The sequence below is a fragment of the Leopardus geoffroyi genome, chromosome A3 (assembly GCF_018350155.1).
Source record: "Leopardus geoffroyi isolate Oge1 chromosome A3, O.geoffroyi_Oge1_pat1.0, whole genome shotgun sequence".
Lineage (NCBI taxonomy): Eukaryota > Metazoa > Chordata > Mammalia > Carnivora > Felidae > Leopardus > Leopardus geoffroyi.
The window spans coordinates 133,561,678-133,577,439 of NC_059336.1; the positions used below are offsets into that span (position 1 = coordinate 133,561,678).

General features: G+C 42.6%; 1 protein-coding gene across 2 annotated transcripts in view; it reads left to right on the forward strand.

Moving 5' to 3' along the window:
* Positions 1–11,906, forward strand: part of YWHAQ (tyrosine 3-monooxygenase/tryptophan 5-monooxygenase activation protein theta) — a 49,306-nt gene extending 37,400 nt beyond the window's left edge. The window contains exon 6 of one of the 2 annotated variants that reach the window (XM_045447783.1): positions 9,545–11,906. In XM_045447783.1, coding sequence (XP_045303739.1) covers positions 9,545–9,739 — 195 coding nt within the window. In that variant the 3' untranslated portion in view covers positions 9,740–11,906. Of the gene's footprint in view, positions 1–1,233; positions 2,315–9,544 lie in introns of those variants that run through there. The other variant, XM_045447784.1, reaches the window with a different exon arrangement.
* Positions 11,907–15,762: the final 3,856 nt, after the last annotated feature.

A 15,762-nucleotide genomic window follows, 5' to 3' on the forward strand; every position in this document is an offset into this window, starting at 1 on the left:
TTTGTTTCTATTTATTTTAGTTTTTTAACAATAACTTAAAAATTATATACGATTCTTGTTTTTCTAAAATTACCCGTAGTCTCTTTGTGTTGATCTAATAGAAATTCATTTTGTGAACTGTTGTTAATAGTCAGTAAAACTTGACTATTTCCTTCTTCACTTCATTGTTCCATCCTAAAATTGGAGAGGTCCTTGGAGATCAATTCTGTTTTAACATCCTAGCTAAATCAAGAATGCTTTCTCAGGGCACCTGGGTGGCTTAGTTGGTTAAGTGTCTGACTTCGGCTCAGGTCATGATCTTGCGGTTCGCGAGTTCAAGGCCTGCATCGGGCTCTGTGCTGACAGCTCAGAGCCTGGAACCTGCTTCAGATTCTGTGTGTGTGTGTCTCTCTCTGTCGCTCTGTCTTCCTGTCTCCCTGCCCCTCCTCTGCTCATGCTCTGTCCCTGTCTCTCAAAAATGAAATAAGTGTTAAAAGTTTTTTTAAATTTAAGAATGTTTTCTGTACATCTTCTTGCCCACTACTGCGTCCTTCTAATTTCCATCACCTGTTCTCGTTTAACCCTTTGCAGCATACAAAATAGGTCTGCTCCTATTTCAATACAGTCACCCTTCAAATATTTGGAAACCGTTAAAATGACTATGGTTCACCTCGTTCCTTAAAAATTTTTTTGCCTTGTTAATTTCATAAATTATATTTCAGTAATGCTTTCAGGAAGAACATTTGGCTGCTGTGAGCAGAGATCACGTTAAATTCTAACAATACTGGGGCGCCTGGGTGGCGCAGTCGGTTAAGCGTCCGACTTCAGCCAGGTCATGATCTCGCGGTCCGTGAGTTCGAGCCCCGCATCGGGCTCTGTGCTGACAGCTCAGAGCCTGGAGCCTGTTTCAGGTTCTGTGTCTCCCTCTCTCTGACCCTCCCCCGTTCATGCTTTGTCTCTCTCTGTCTTAAAAAAAAATAAATAAATAAACGTTAAAAAAATAAATAAAAAATTAAAAAAAAAAAATTCTAACAATACTACGTTTTTTTCCTGAAATTATACTACTATTAAAAAAGAGCTTTAAAAACGTACTGAAGCAGTTTGTGTCATTTGTAAATGCATATTGGGAGGTTTACAAAAATACACTTCGGGGGAGGAGTTGATGGTGTCTGGGAGTTTGAGAAATCTAACTTCCAGTCTTTAGTCACCGTGTCTATTGTCGGGATAACTTAATATGATTTTTTTTTTTCCTAGTTATGGACATCAGACAGTGCAGGAGAAGAATGTGACGCGGCAGAAGGGGCAGAAAACTAAATGCGTACAGGGTGTCATCCTTCTTCCCCTCAAGAAACCTTTTTACTCATCTCCATTCCTTATTCCATTTGGATTTCCTATAGCAAAGAAACCCATTCATGTGTATGGAATCAACTGTTCATAGTCTTTTCACACTGCGGCTTTGGGAAAACTCCATTCCTTGATTTGTGTTTGTCTTGGCCTTCCTGGTGTGCGGTTACTGCTGTAGAAAAGTATTAATAGCTTCATTTCATACGAACGTCAGTAACTTCCAAACACTTATGTAGAGGACTAAAAATGTATCTGGTGTTTAAGTAATCTGAACCAGTTCTGCAAGTGACTGTGTTTTGTATTACTGTGAAGATATGAAAATGCAGTTCATTACAATTTCAAAAGTGTTCTACATAACTTCTTAATTTCTACATTCCCTCCCTTACTTCTTTGGGGGTTTCCTTTTAGTAAGCAACTTTTCCGTGCTCTTCCTGTATTCCTTATTGGTAGGAATCCAGAAGTATTAGATTGAACGGAAAAGCATTTGGCATTTCTGCGCGGGGGGTCGCAAATTGAAATTCCTCCTGTATCAAATATGATGGAGGTCTTGTGTATCTGTGACAACAGGAAGTTTCCTTATTCATTCTTCATTTGCTGCTGTTTAAGTTGACAACTTCCCTTCCCAATAAAAATTCACTTACACCTCCTGCCTTTTGTAGTTCTGGTATTCACTTTCCTATGTAATAGAAGTAGCATGTTGCTGCCAGAATACAAGCGTTGCTTTTGGCAAATTAAAGTGCATGTCATTTCTTAATACACTAGAAAGGGGAAATAAAGTCCACAAGTCCGAGTCTAAAACGTTAGTACTTTTCCATGCAGATTTGTGCACATGTGAGGGGGTGTCCAGTTTGTCTAGCGACCCTCGTGTAGAGAGTTGGACCACTGTTGTGTGTTGCTAATCATCGACTGTAGTCCCAAAAAAGCCTTGTGAAAATGTTATGCCCTATGTAACAGCAGAGTAACATAAAATAAAACTACATTTTATAAACCACTTACTATGGCTTTGTAACAATTGCATACTCATTTTAAGGGACAGACGAATTTACTACTTCCTGAAGTTTATTGATACTCCTCTTTTATCTTATGTAAAATGTAGTGATGCTTGTACCTGCATTGTGACTTCACTTGTCTAGCGGTGCCTGGAAATGGATGCAATTGGACTACATGTCTTAGAGTTAGTGTTTTACCATAGAGCAGTTGTGTGGACCATCTCTTCTTCAGATGTAAATGTTACCCAGTTAAGTGTTACATGGAATAAAGTGGACATTTTAAAACTAGAAAAGTTAATTATATGAGTATGACTGCTTTGGTTGGTATTAGAATCATGCTTCCGTGGATATTCAAGCCGAATGTCGGAGTTCCAGAGTATATTACTTGTTTAGTTTTCAAAGAATTCTCTCTCTCAACATTCAGTTGTACCATGAGTCAGGTTCAAATAATTTTTGTTTTATAGTATCACATTGGCTGTTAAACTAGAATGTCTTAAGTGTCGACCTGAGAATTTATTTCAAAGTCAGAAGATAATCTGAAAAATTCAGCTGCGTAGAATCAGCCTTTATCTCCTTAAAACGTGACTATGAAAAGATAGAATTGAATGACACTTGGGGAAAAATCAGTAAGACACTACGTTTTATTTATTTTTAACGTTAATCATTTTTGAGAGAGAGAGAGAGAGTGTGTGTGTGTGTGTGTGTGTGTGAGAGAGAGAGAGAGAGAGAGAGAGAGAGAGACAATCCAAAGCAGGCTTCAGGCTCTGAACTGTTCGCAACAGAGCCCGATGTGGGGCCCGAACTCATGAACGGTGAGATCATGACCTGAGCTGAAGTCAGATGCTTAACTGACTGAGCCACCCAGGGCGCCCCAAGACACTAGAAAAAACGTTGTGAATTAGAAGAAAGAATCATCACATTGTAACAAGTACTGGTAAGTTCTAAGTAATCACCGAGTTTACCAAAGTAGCCTTCCTTCTTAAAAAGCAGATTATTCTCAGTGTTTAGTCTCAAATTTAAATAAATATGTCCTTGCTTTAGCAGAAATCGGCATCTTGCAAAGGGTCCAGCCTGTTAAATGTCACCTGCTTTGTAGTTCGAACTTAATTAGCAGGGTGTTTTTTTTTTTAATGTCATTTAGGTTTTAATAAAATAATTGGGGGGATTGCATTCTAACATTGACGAGCATTGGGGATTTCTATTCAACATACAGTGCAGTGAGCTATGGTTTGTTGATTTTAGATTGGAAAAGAAAAACTACTTTTTGATTGGGGGCAGGATTGGTAGAATAAATATACTCATGTATATCAAACTTAATTATCAGTAGAGACTGTTATTTTTGTTTTTTAAAATCATGAAAAACACTAGAAAGACCATTTAAAGATGTATAAAATTTCTAGTAGTAAAAATAATTTGAGAAAAGCAGAATTGTAGTCACTTATTTTTAAATGCACTTATTTTTAAATGTAGTCACTTATTTTAAAAAGCCAAACGTTCAGAAACATTTGAGGGTCTATTACAGGCATGCCATGGGACTGTTTTTGTCAAATTGTGAGCCTGATTTATTCGGACTGATTATAGGTGAGTGTCATCTGAATATGTTAAAATTAACACCTAACTTCATCCTTCGTAGTTCAGGAAGATTTTCATTTTAAAATCTGATTAAGGCAGTTATGCTCTATGTTTTATTCTGACCTATATCTATCCTCTTCCCTTCTCTGATTTGTATTTAATGAGCTTTGCAAGTGGACAGTTACCATGTATGTATATCTTGTGTATTACTATTGAATTTTGAGGACATTGCAACTAAGTACTAATATAAACCACAGTTAACTTTTTTTGATCCATTCAGCAGGTGCTTAGGGAACCTGTAGTACCTGAAGATGTGAAGATCATCATCATGAAATCCAGTTTGAAGCCGTCTTGCCATTTACTGCTTATCTACATTTCACTTGTGCAAATGACTATATGCCTTTAGAACTAATGCCTGAAGGGAGTAAGTAATAATAAATACCCAGAGAACAAAGCGAAGATTTCCACCTCTTCCATTTAAAATTATAACACCTTGAGCATATCCATAAGTGGTCCAGCCCTCTTGTTTTACTTACAGGGAACCAGTACTGATTGAATGGATTGTGGTGTCTGATCATGTGCTCTGCCCATTCATATTTAATCCTCTCAAATGCCCTGCCAAGTAAATTTCCCCTTGACTGATAGGACATCTGATCAGGGTGGGGGGAAATTATAAAAAATTGTGTGTCTATTAAATGGCAGACGTGGAGTTTGAACTCGGATGCTATATCAAGTTTGTTTCTGTGCCACTATTCCCCTGCTACCGGTGCTACAGTTTGAAATGTACTGAGTCCAAACAGACCAACTGACTTAGCTGAGGGCCCAGCAACTAACGAACGTTTGGCCTGGAACTAGACAAAAGAACCAGATGCAAATAACCAAATTCTCCGTAATTCTCTACTGGCTAAATTGAAAAGGATTTTCAGTGAAAATTACTCTTAATTCTTTTGGTCACTCAGATTTAGAAAACGAAGGCTTTAATTTATGCGTCTCTGGTTTTTTTTTTAAAGGTGTGAGCCCTCTGACAACCTTTAGAAAGTAAGGAAATAACATTCGTTGCCAAGCATTTTTTTTGTCATATCTGTGATTTACTGCATATGCTTCCCGTTGAATAACAGTCCGTGTTCATCATGCTCAGTGCTTTGGGCTGCCAGTCCGCTGGCCCAGGCTTCCACTCGTATTGCTGTGTGCGGTCTTGGGCCAACATATTGAGGCCCGACTTTCCCATCTCGACAGGTCCTGTTTTTTAAGCATCTTCACAAATCTAACTCCCAATAAAATCCGGGGGTTAGATTTGTCTAAAAGGACTCCTTTAAAAGGAGGAGAAAGTTGAAGCACAGAAGCTAAGGACGGGTAGTAGCATCAGGGTTTGAACCTGAGTAGGCTGCTTTCAAGCTGGTACTCCTAGATCCTGTGGTACATTGCGCCCCGCCCCCTTTTTTGGGGAGATGAAAGCAGTGACAGTCAATCAGTACTTTTCCCAATTTTAGGCTAAAACCAGATACTAGATGATGGGTTGTAGAAACTTAATGGGTCGCTGCCAGCTTTTTTTGTTAGTTTTTAACAGGATGAAGAATCGAGGCACCTGGCTGGCTCAGTCGGTAGAGTGTATGACTTGGTCTCGGGGTGGTGAGTTCAGGCCCCGTGTTGGGTGTAAAGCTTACATCAAAAAAATAATAGCGTGGAAAATATATGGCATGTTAATAAAGGTAATAGTTTGTAAAGTCGGTTTCTGTGAGTAGTGTTATGTAAAATTGAGTTCAAATGAGTTTGGAAACCATTTCTTCTGGGTGATCTTACAGGTTTCTTTGCAATCCGTGTTCTAGGACTGTGCATTGATAATTTTACTGTAATGAATAATATCCATTTTTAATGGTTGGGGCCTTTCCACTTATAGCATTTTGATCTTGGCAACACTTTTCTGCTTAGGAATGTGCTGAGCAATGAGTCCATTAATGCCCTTTAGAAAAAAGGGGAGACTCCCACTTTTGAAAGTGGTGTTTTTATTTCACATTGCTTCAAGGATTATGTAAAGATTAATTCTTTTATCTTTCCTCTCCGACACTTTCTGCCACGTAATCCCAGCCTTGGCCTAAGACTACCAAGGCAGTACTTAAACCCTGGAAACAGGGCAGAGTTAGGATTTACTCAACTAGCAAAGAGGTTTTTTAAGGGCTTTCATGCGATTGGAATTATTAAGCACACTTAAACTCAGGGTTGAGCCTGGAGTAAAAAAAAAAAAGTACAGTAGGCCTTACTACCCTAGGCTCTTAAATTCTTTTGTGTGAGCTGGAATACAGCTGTTTCAGGAATATCTGGAGACCTTATTCCTGCTTATCAAAAGGGTTAAGAACTATAACTTGAACTAAAGATTTCGTAATTTCCTTGCTAATTGAGACTTAAAGCGATCCGCTACAGGCTCGTTGTTTGCCATGCTGGGCTGTGGGGGGCTGGTTTGGTGCTCTAGTTCGCTAGGGCATTTGCTTTGCTCTTGCTTGTGATATGTGCCCCTGACTGAGGGTAGCTTTCACGGTCACCTAGGGTATTTAGAAGCACCCTGTTGTGGTTATTGATAGATATATGCCTGTACAAAAGTCATCATTGTTCTTTCTGTGAGTCTTCTGTTGTTTCCTAGATGTCACTGGTGAAAACTAGAGGAGGTTTGTTTAAAGCCAGCTGAAATTTAACTTAGAGGGCAGCCTGGCTTCCACTGCGGTCACATAGAGGAATTAAGCCCTCTTCGTGAGGCTCAGGTTAACGTTATTTCTGAGTGTGTGTGGATGTGTATACTGGAAGTGAGCATGTGTTGTGAAGCTACCTGCCATTCATTCCACACCAGCTGACTTGAATCAGTCAGGCCCCTGAAGGAGACTTGACCTCTAGTTTCTCATTTTGAGCTCCCATCACCAGGTTTTTTTTACCATCTGGACTTGGTGAGCGCTCTTTCTCCCTCCTAGACCTGAGGGTCTTCAGACAAGGCTGTGTGTTTCAGCCATCGCCCCTCGACATAACGCTGTTCATTCAGCTATTCTGGAACTCGGATTCACTGGAAAGGTTTTTCTTTTTCTTTTTTTGGTTTATTTCTGAGAGAGAGCACGAGAGCGGGAGGGGTGAGAGAATCCCAAGCAGGCTCCACCGGAACTCGAACCCACGAGCCGTGAGATAGGACCAAAGCAGAAATCAAGAGTCGGATGCTTAACTGACTGAGCCACCCAGGTGCCCCGTCACTGGAAGGATTTCTGAAGACTTGGCATTTTCCGACTCTGCAGCGCCACCACTTGAGAGTTGGCACTCTGAATGGGACCAGATTGTTACCTCTTCCTGGCTAGACTTGCCTCTTCCCACAACTTCAGAACATGAGGGCCGGTGACCTAGTGGAAACCGTGGCGGCCTGGAAGCTTAAGGTCTAACTTACGTCTTCCTTCGTTGGTTGGTTGGTTCGTTCGTTCATCCATCATCCACCCATCCCTTCACTAACGGAGAGCCTGCTAGGAGCCAAGGACTGCTGGGCACTAGAGCTGGGAACTTTCACTCCATAGCTGTAGAGTCCATCTCTCCTCATCAGCTTTCTTCCCTGTGACAAAGATAGACCCCCTATTCTGCCTGTGAGCCTCTTTGTGTTAGCATTTCCAAGTGTAAAGGATTTGGAATAGATGCCTGTGGAACACAGGTGGAAAAGAAGCCTAATTTCAGAGTTGGAAAGCTCCAACAAAGTGAAAAGGCTTGCGGATAAGAAAATCGACCACACTTTGAATAGACCTATTGCCCTAGATTTTCAAGGACGCAGACACAAAAAGAAAATGACGGTGTAACTTGGGAATGCAAAGTTAAAAAAAAAAAAAATTAAGCTGTAGTTTTGCTTCTAATTAGCATTCTCTGATGGAGTAAAATGGGGAGAGGTCATTGTGTTAAAATAAGAATCGAGACCCAGAGAACAAGCCAAGAAGAAATGCCTCTGTCTCTCAAGAGTTAACTGGTGAGTGATTGATGGTGCCTCCAGGCCATAACTATCAAATGTTAGCGCATCAGGAGTACTTGGAGGGCTTGCTAAAACAGGTTTTGATCTAGTAGGTGTGGGGTAGTGCCTTTAATGTGCCTTTGTAACAAGTTCCCAGGTGATGCTGATGCTGGCCAGGACTTGGTACTTCTAGAACTACTGCTTTAAGGAAGTTTGAACAGTTCTTTAAAGCCAAAGTAAAGATCCAGTGAGTTTCACAGCAGGGGAGTAAAGTTAAAGGATTCTGGGTAGAGCAGCACATTGTGAAGCTAATGAAGGAGAGGGTCTTCCTTTCAGCCGCTGAAGTTGATTGGGTTGTGTGCGCACAAGAGCACCAGAGTCCCTCTGGATAGTTGCCTCTGTCCTTTCATTGCCCATATCAACGATTTTGTATTAAGAGTAAAAATACAGGTTTACTCTTACCCTGATCAAGCAGGTTTCGTGATTTGACAAGATGCTGAGGTGATGAGTTAGTAGACTTGATCCTTAAAGTCTTAGATAAAGAGATTAGAGATCTGGCTGGTATGAGGCCAGAGGTCTACATTCGGTATTAACGGGAGATCAGTGTTGATGGGAGATTGGCCTCAATCTTGAGGCAGGGGGCCCAGGAACTTGTTAGGGCATCTTGTGAGCTAATGGTTCTGTGAGTCGCCGGGGTCAAACTGAGGGCCCAATATTCCTATCACAAGCTAGAGCACTTGAATTCCTTCCTCTATTTTTGTTCGCCAATCCCTCCTGCTCCTAAATTGTTGATTTTAAAGCAAAAATAAAATACGAGTGAGACTTTTAGAAGACCTACTAGGGGCGCCTGGGTGGCTCGGTCAGTTAAGTGTTTGGCTCTTGGTTTTGGCCCAGGTCGTGATCTCTCAGTTTCGTGAGTTCGAGCCCTGCATCGGGCTCTGCACTGGCCACACGGAGCCTGCTTGGGATCCCTTCTCTTCCCCTCTCTCTCTCTGCCCCTCCCCAACTCGCTCTGTCTCTCTCAAAATAAATAAACTTTAAAAAAAGATCTAATAGAAGAAGTAATATGCAGTCGTTTAGTATTGTGTTCACATATTTCATGTGCCTTTAAGGTGCAGGGCCGTAGCAAAGATGAAAAGGCTATTTCAGACCAAACCACAAGGGTTTCTTACAGGGTGACAGATACCCCAAAGTGAGCTCTGCACGTTTTGCTTCAGTTTCTAATAGATCAAATAATGAGAAGGATAGAGAAATGATGTTCAAGTCTTTGTTACTCACCTAGTATATTTCCAATCCTGTGTTTGGTAACAGATTTGAAAATCTCTAAGGGCTGGCTTCACCTCTCAAGTGAGGAGATGTGCGTAATGAATGCATGGAACACCAAACACGCCAAAACACAGTTCCTGCCCCCACACGGTGGCTCAACATACTCATCAGTGAATGAACTGTGTGCGGTGTGCTAACAAATGTCAGAGTTTAGGAATGGGACGTGAGTGCAGCCTACGGAAGTGTGGGAAAGTAGGCTCAGGATGCTGGCTACTCTCCGTTTTAGCACCTGCCAGAAGAGTTCCTGGATGTCTGACAAACCCCACAGGTGCTTGTTAGGCGGGTGAAGTGAGATGGCTCTGGATTTGAATCTTGTGACCTTGGGCAAGTCACTTCAAATGTGAACCGGGGATAATGCTTCAAAGGGTTGTTAGAGGATCAGAAGAGAAAATTTATGCATCGTGCATGCAATAGATCCCTGATTTTGAGATCCCAGCCCTTCTGCCAGGAGAACAAAACAAGGGATCAGGCAGTGATAGAACTTGGGAGATGTTTCCATAATGTGCTGTGTTTCATGCCACGGTATTGTTCTGCCCTAATTCTTTATCATGAAATTATTGCTCTTGGCTGAAGTATTTTAAAGCAAATAACAGGCATTATGTATTTTTTACTCCATAATTCAGTGTACATCTCCTAAGAAATACAATGTCTTCGATAATGCCATTTTCACACCTAACAAAATCACATTCTTTCTTTGGCATTGTCTATACAGTTCGTAGTCCTACTGCCTCGGTTGCCTCAAAAATCTATTTTTAGTGATTTGTTGGAATCTGGGTTCAGAGAAGGACCACATGTTGCATTTGTGGCGTTTCACATCTCTTAATCTAGAGCGTGCCTCTTTCTTTGGGTGGGGACGTGGGCTTGTTGCAGAAGCAGGGGTAGGTTCCTTTAGACTGCCTCCCATTTTAGATTTGTCTTTTGCTTCCTTGTGGTTTTATGTAGCTGGTTTCTCTATCACCCATCCATATCTCCTATAAGTGGAGGTTAGCTCAAGAGGCTGCATTAGATTCAGGTTCAGCTTCTCTGGCAAGAAATCTAGAACTTGTGCTGTGTCAGTGTGGCACATCTAGAGTCGTGCTTGTGGGTCCTTATCAGTACTGCTCCCTATACCTAGCGTGCCCTTTCCTTTTCTGCCTAGCAAGTTCCTATTCATCCTTCAAAACCTTGTTTCTTTGAAGGAAAGCTAGAAGAGACCCGTTGCTAACTCAATTCAAAGTGAAGCCAAGTTCCTGATGGCTCCAGGGAGATGTTACTTCTTAGGTAGAAATGGGATGCTAATCACTTCCTCCTCAATTCTTCAAAGCTTAAACCAGAGTAAGAGAGATCACAAACCCAAATTAGGTTGCCCTCTTTATCTTTCTTTCCTTAAGAATCTCCAGAGCAAATATGCCCCTTTGTCTCCAGGAGCTAAGAGCTCCTAACGGTAAAAGAACATTGTATCCTCTCAAGTCTCCCAAAACTCACTTGAATTTTGCCGTAGGCGTTTGACTGCCCTGTTATTGAGGCACATTGGAGGTGAAAACTGGCGAATAACTGGTCGTCCAGCTGTTCTTTTTGTATATATTGTGCTGCGTGGACGTTCCTGTCACTATCTACTGTTGGACTGCACACTCCTCTGTCAGCTAGCAATCAAAAACCAGCCTGTCTCAGCTGGGGCCCCGTTTTAGGAGTTGCCTAAAGCGTTAACCACCGTTGGGGTGGACAGAGCCCCAAATTGGAGATCAGAGAGGCCTGGGCCATCATTCCTGCTATTAACTTGCTGGGGACTTTGAGAAAATCTCTGAACTTCTTTCTGGAAAGTTCAGAAACACTATGACGATGTTCCAGGAGTATTTCAAACCCTGCTTTGATCTACATAAAATAGGTATTTGCATTGTTTCTGCAAAAGATTCCTTTGGGGGATAGAGTGCTGTGGCTAAAAACAGCATCACCAGACCGGATAACAACTGCATTCCTTTGTATATTTAAAGTTTATGTCTATGTCACTAACTGGAGTTTCTTTTTTTTTTTTCTTTTAAGATTTTTTTTTTTTTTTTTAAGTAATCTCCACACCCAACATGGGGCTCCAACTCAACCCTGAGATCAAGAGTCACATGCTCTACTCACTGAGCCAGCTAGGCTCCGTGGCATCTTTAATGGATGTCTGCTTCGAAATTATTTCTAGAACCAGGCAGAATATAAGTCAATACATAGTTAGATTGTCATATTGACGAAGCATCAAGGGCTGTGCGTGATACCAACAATAAGCCGCAGTGTCAACTTACTTGTCTGATCTGTACGGCTTCAGAGTAAGCCAATAAATAAATGGTAATGTCCCCCCACACCCACCCCCCAGGCAGCTCTGTTATGTTCTGGCTCTTCAGCGTGACCTGTCCCTCTGAAGCAAAGCACAGGACTGCATGGTGACCATGCAGGTCAGACCAGCAGGTGTCCCTGGTTTTCATGTATAACCTGAACAGCATGGAAGTGACAGTGCTTCCTTCTGTTGCCTAGATTCTAGGATGTTTTTGTAAGCAGATCTCATTGATCAAGATCCTAGACCCTGACCTCATGGCTCCCTGCAGCAATGCCGTGGTCAGCTAGGTACGCTGCCCACTGCCCAACTACGGACACCATTCCCATCAGCTACAACCGGAGTGCCACCCCCTTAGAGCAAAGGAGTCTGGAGCACAGATAACCCCAGCTCTGTCACTTCTTCCTCCTAAACCACATTATGGGTAAAAGATCCACTTTTGTATGAAAACGATGGGCTCATTCCTTATCTGCCAGGACTCCCCAAGCCTCAATTTGTTTCTTTAATAAACTTATTGAGCACCAACTGTGGATGGGGTTGCACTCCTCGGGCCTCCAGCCAACCTGTTTCCCGAAAACCCCTGAGCTATTCCAAAGGTGTAAAGAGCACTCCCCGAAGATCCTGACCCTTGGTTCAGGGTGCACTTGCCTCCAGCTTTGCTGCTCTGCTCTCAGCCTCCTGCAGCCTGATGCCTCGGTTATCTTATGTGTGACTCACGACAGGCTCTCTGCCAGCAGGCGGGGCAGGGGGGGGAGAAGGGGCAGGAGGCCAGGCACACAGCTACTCCATCGGAGCCTTGGCAAGTGGGCGCAGAGGTTAAATCGCTGGGCTAGGTCAAAAACGTGGGAGTTTCTTCTGGATTTTATTGTTCAACCTCAAGCAAGAAGAAACTGGAATTTGCCCAAAAGCAAAGAACACATCCTTCAAGACTGTTAACCAGTTACTTTATTTTCTGGAAACAGATTTGTGAACTAAGGTTCCTTAAGTGGACTCAGTCCCCATGCCCAATAAACGTGTTTTCTCTGAACAGTGTATGGGGGCCAGGACAAGGAGAGTTTTTCCCCAACTGTGAACAGAAGCAAAGAGCTTGGGTCCAGGTCTAGCCTGTGACCTGGCTTCAGGGCTTCTCAGAGAGAATGGAACCAGTTGAAGAATAGGGATTAAATCACTAGAGCTTTCATATTAAAATTTAGGAGCCTGGAGGAGAAGAAAATGTAAACTATTCTCTTCTCTGCTGGCTACCTGACATCATCATCCTCCATCAGAAGGGCTTTGGAAGACCGAATATTTGCAAAATGTGTGGTTTTTCTATTTTTCCTTTTATCATTCTGCTGCTCCAACAAATTGCTTTAAAATGCTACAGTTATGGGGCGCCGGGTGGCTCAGTTGGTTAAGCACCGACTTCGGCTCAGGTCATGATCTCACCATTCTGAGTTCGGGCCCCGCGTCTGGCTCTGTGCTGACAGCTCAGAGCCTGGAGCCTGCTTCTGATTCTGTGTCTCCCTCTCTGCCCCCTTCCCACTCATACTCTGTGCCTCTCTCTCAAATATAAATAAAAACATTACAATTTAAAAGAAGTAAAAAACAAAATGCTACAGTTATTTTCCCATATCGCTACCTGACAACATCAGCCTCTCATTAAATCCCTACAAGGTTGGTACTCTTCACTCCCTATTTTAAACACGAGGTAACTTGTCAAAGTAATTGCCAAGTGTTCAAGTCCAGGCTGTGTGGCTGCAAAGTCCATGCCCTCCTTTCTAAGCCACAATGAAATCCTCAAAGAACAGAGCAGAAACTTAGCAATTATGGTATAATAAAGGATGAGATATAGCTCCTGGACCAGTCCGCATTGGTCCTTCTGCCCCCTTTGCTAGGAGGGTTGCTGTGGCAACGACATAGCATTTGGAAGAACCTGGGGAAAGTGCTGGATACTGTTGAAATTTATTAAATCCGCCTCAAAGCTTCACTTAGTTGGGTTTGGATTAGGGGATTGACTAATTCTCAGGGTGCAGTAAAAATTGTCTCCATGGGGCACCCGGGTGGCTCAGTCGGTTAAGGCTCCAACTTTGGCTCAGGTCATGACCTCTCTGTCAGTCCGTTCCAGCCCTGCGTCAGGCTCAGTGCTGACAGCTCAGAGCATGGAGCCTGTTTCGGATTCTGTGTCTCCCTCTCTCTCTGCCCCTTGCCTGCTTGGTCTCTGTCTCTGTCTCTCTCTCTCAAAAATAATAAACATTAAAAATTTTTTTTTTCCAATTGTCTCCTAAACTCTGCTGGTTAACTCGAGAATTCTCTGCCTACTCTTTTTCCATTACCCTGGAATCTTCAAAAGGTGACAAGTGCGAAAAACTGGTCACGGAGACCTGGAATCTACAATAGCTTAAGTTGGCCACTGAAGTGTGGTTAGGTTTTTGATAGCTAGAACTATGTTCTGGGCAAGAGGAATTTCAGAAGAAAAGGCAAAGGGGGAAGAAACCCCCTGGTGTTTCCCATGAGCTTATAGTTCTGTGAGGTCTGTGTAACACATTATCATAAACCCAATGGCTTCAAACAGAAGAAGTTTATTCTCTCCCAGTCCTGTAGGTCAGAAGTCCAAAAATCAAAGGTGTCCGCGGGACCATTCTGCCTCTGAAGGCTCTAGGAGAGAGTCTTGCCCTCCCTCTTCCTGGCTTCTGGTAGTTGTGGGCAACCCTTGGTCATTCTTGGCTTGTGGCTGCATCACTCCAACTTGTTCTTGTTCTTTTTTGTTTTAAAGTAAACTTGGGATGCCTGGGTGGCTCAGTTAAGCATCCAGCCTCAGGTCAGGTCATAATCTCCCGGTCCATGAGTTCAAACCCTGCGTCGGGCTCTGTGCTGACAGATCAGAGCCTGGAGCCTGCTTCAGATTCTGTGTCTTCCTCTCTTTCTGCCCCTTCCCCGCTCATGCTCTGTTTCTCTCAAATAAATAAATGTTAAAAAAAAAAAAAAAAAACTAAACTCTATGCCCATCCTGCGGCTCAAGCTCAACCCTGAGCTCAAGAGTCGCACCGACTGAGCCAGCCAGGTGCCCCTACTTCAACTTTTGCCTCAACATCATTACATGGGGTGGGGTGGGGGGGCTTCTCTTTCATATGCACAGTAGTCATTGGATTTAGGGTCCATCGCAATCCAGGAACACCAACTCTCAGCTTGATTAGATCTGCAAAGATGTTATTACCAAGTAAGGTCACATTTGCAAATACCGAAGGTTAGGACTTGAACCTATCTTTTGGAGATGATACGATTCTACCCACTCCAAGCATTAAAATTGTCTCATTTATTTGATTAAAAATGGGAAATTGTGGGATATCTAGCTGTCAGATAACTTACTGATAGTTATTTAATAAATACTGTTGAATTCCTTCTGCACAGCAGTGTTACTTGCTATGGAAGGCAGCAGGATCCTTGCCTTAGGAATTTTGCTCTGGTGAAGAAAAGTAAAATATCATCAGTAGACAACAAGACGGGTTAAAGCAAATATTGACGATAAAAGAAGCAAGAAACATGCCATGAGAAGACGTTAAGCCAGTGCTCCCTAGACCAGTAGAGGTGTTGGTAGAGGGCAACCAGAGGCAAGAAAGTCACTTCAGAAGCTGTTAGACCAGTACAGAGGGGAGGTAGTGAAGGGTCCCGCCGGACAATTACCTTGGACATCAATTAAGCAACCTCGACTAGTGCTTCCCTACAGAATGAAATATTTTGAAACAACTTTATGAAATCTAAACAGTACAAAGTTGGGGCTCCTGGGTGGCTCAGTCGGTTGAGTATCTGATTTTGGCTTGGGTCATGATCTCATAGTTTGTGAGTTCGAGACCCATGTCGGGCTCAGTGCTGACAGCTCTGAGCCTGGAGCCTGGTTCGGATTCTGTGTCTCCCTCTCTGCCCCTCCCCTGCTTGAAGTCTGTCTTATTCTCTCTCAAAAATAAATAAACATTAATAAAAAGAAAGAGTAAAAAGTTAATGTAGTTGAGGCACCTGGCTGGCCCAGTCAGAAGAGCGTTTGACTCTTGATCTCAGGGTCTTGAGTTTGAGCCCCACCTTGTGTGCAGGGATTACTAAAAAATAAATAAACTTAAAAAACAAAAAAGTTAACGTAGCTAAATGCAGTGTGGTATCCTGAGTTGGACTGGGAAACAGAAAAAGAACACTAGTGCTAAACTGTGTGATCTAATTAGTGCTTGCTAGGGGCTGGGAAGTGGGGGTAATGGACGGTGTGGGTGTGAATTTCTCTTTGGGGTGATTAAAATGTTCTCAAACCAGATAGTGGTGATGGTTGTACAAATACT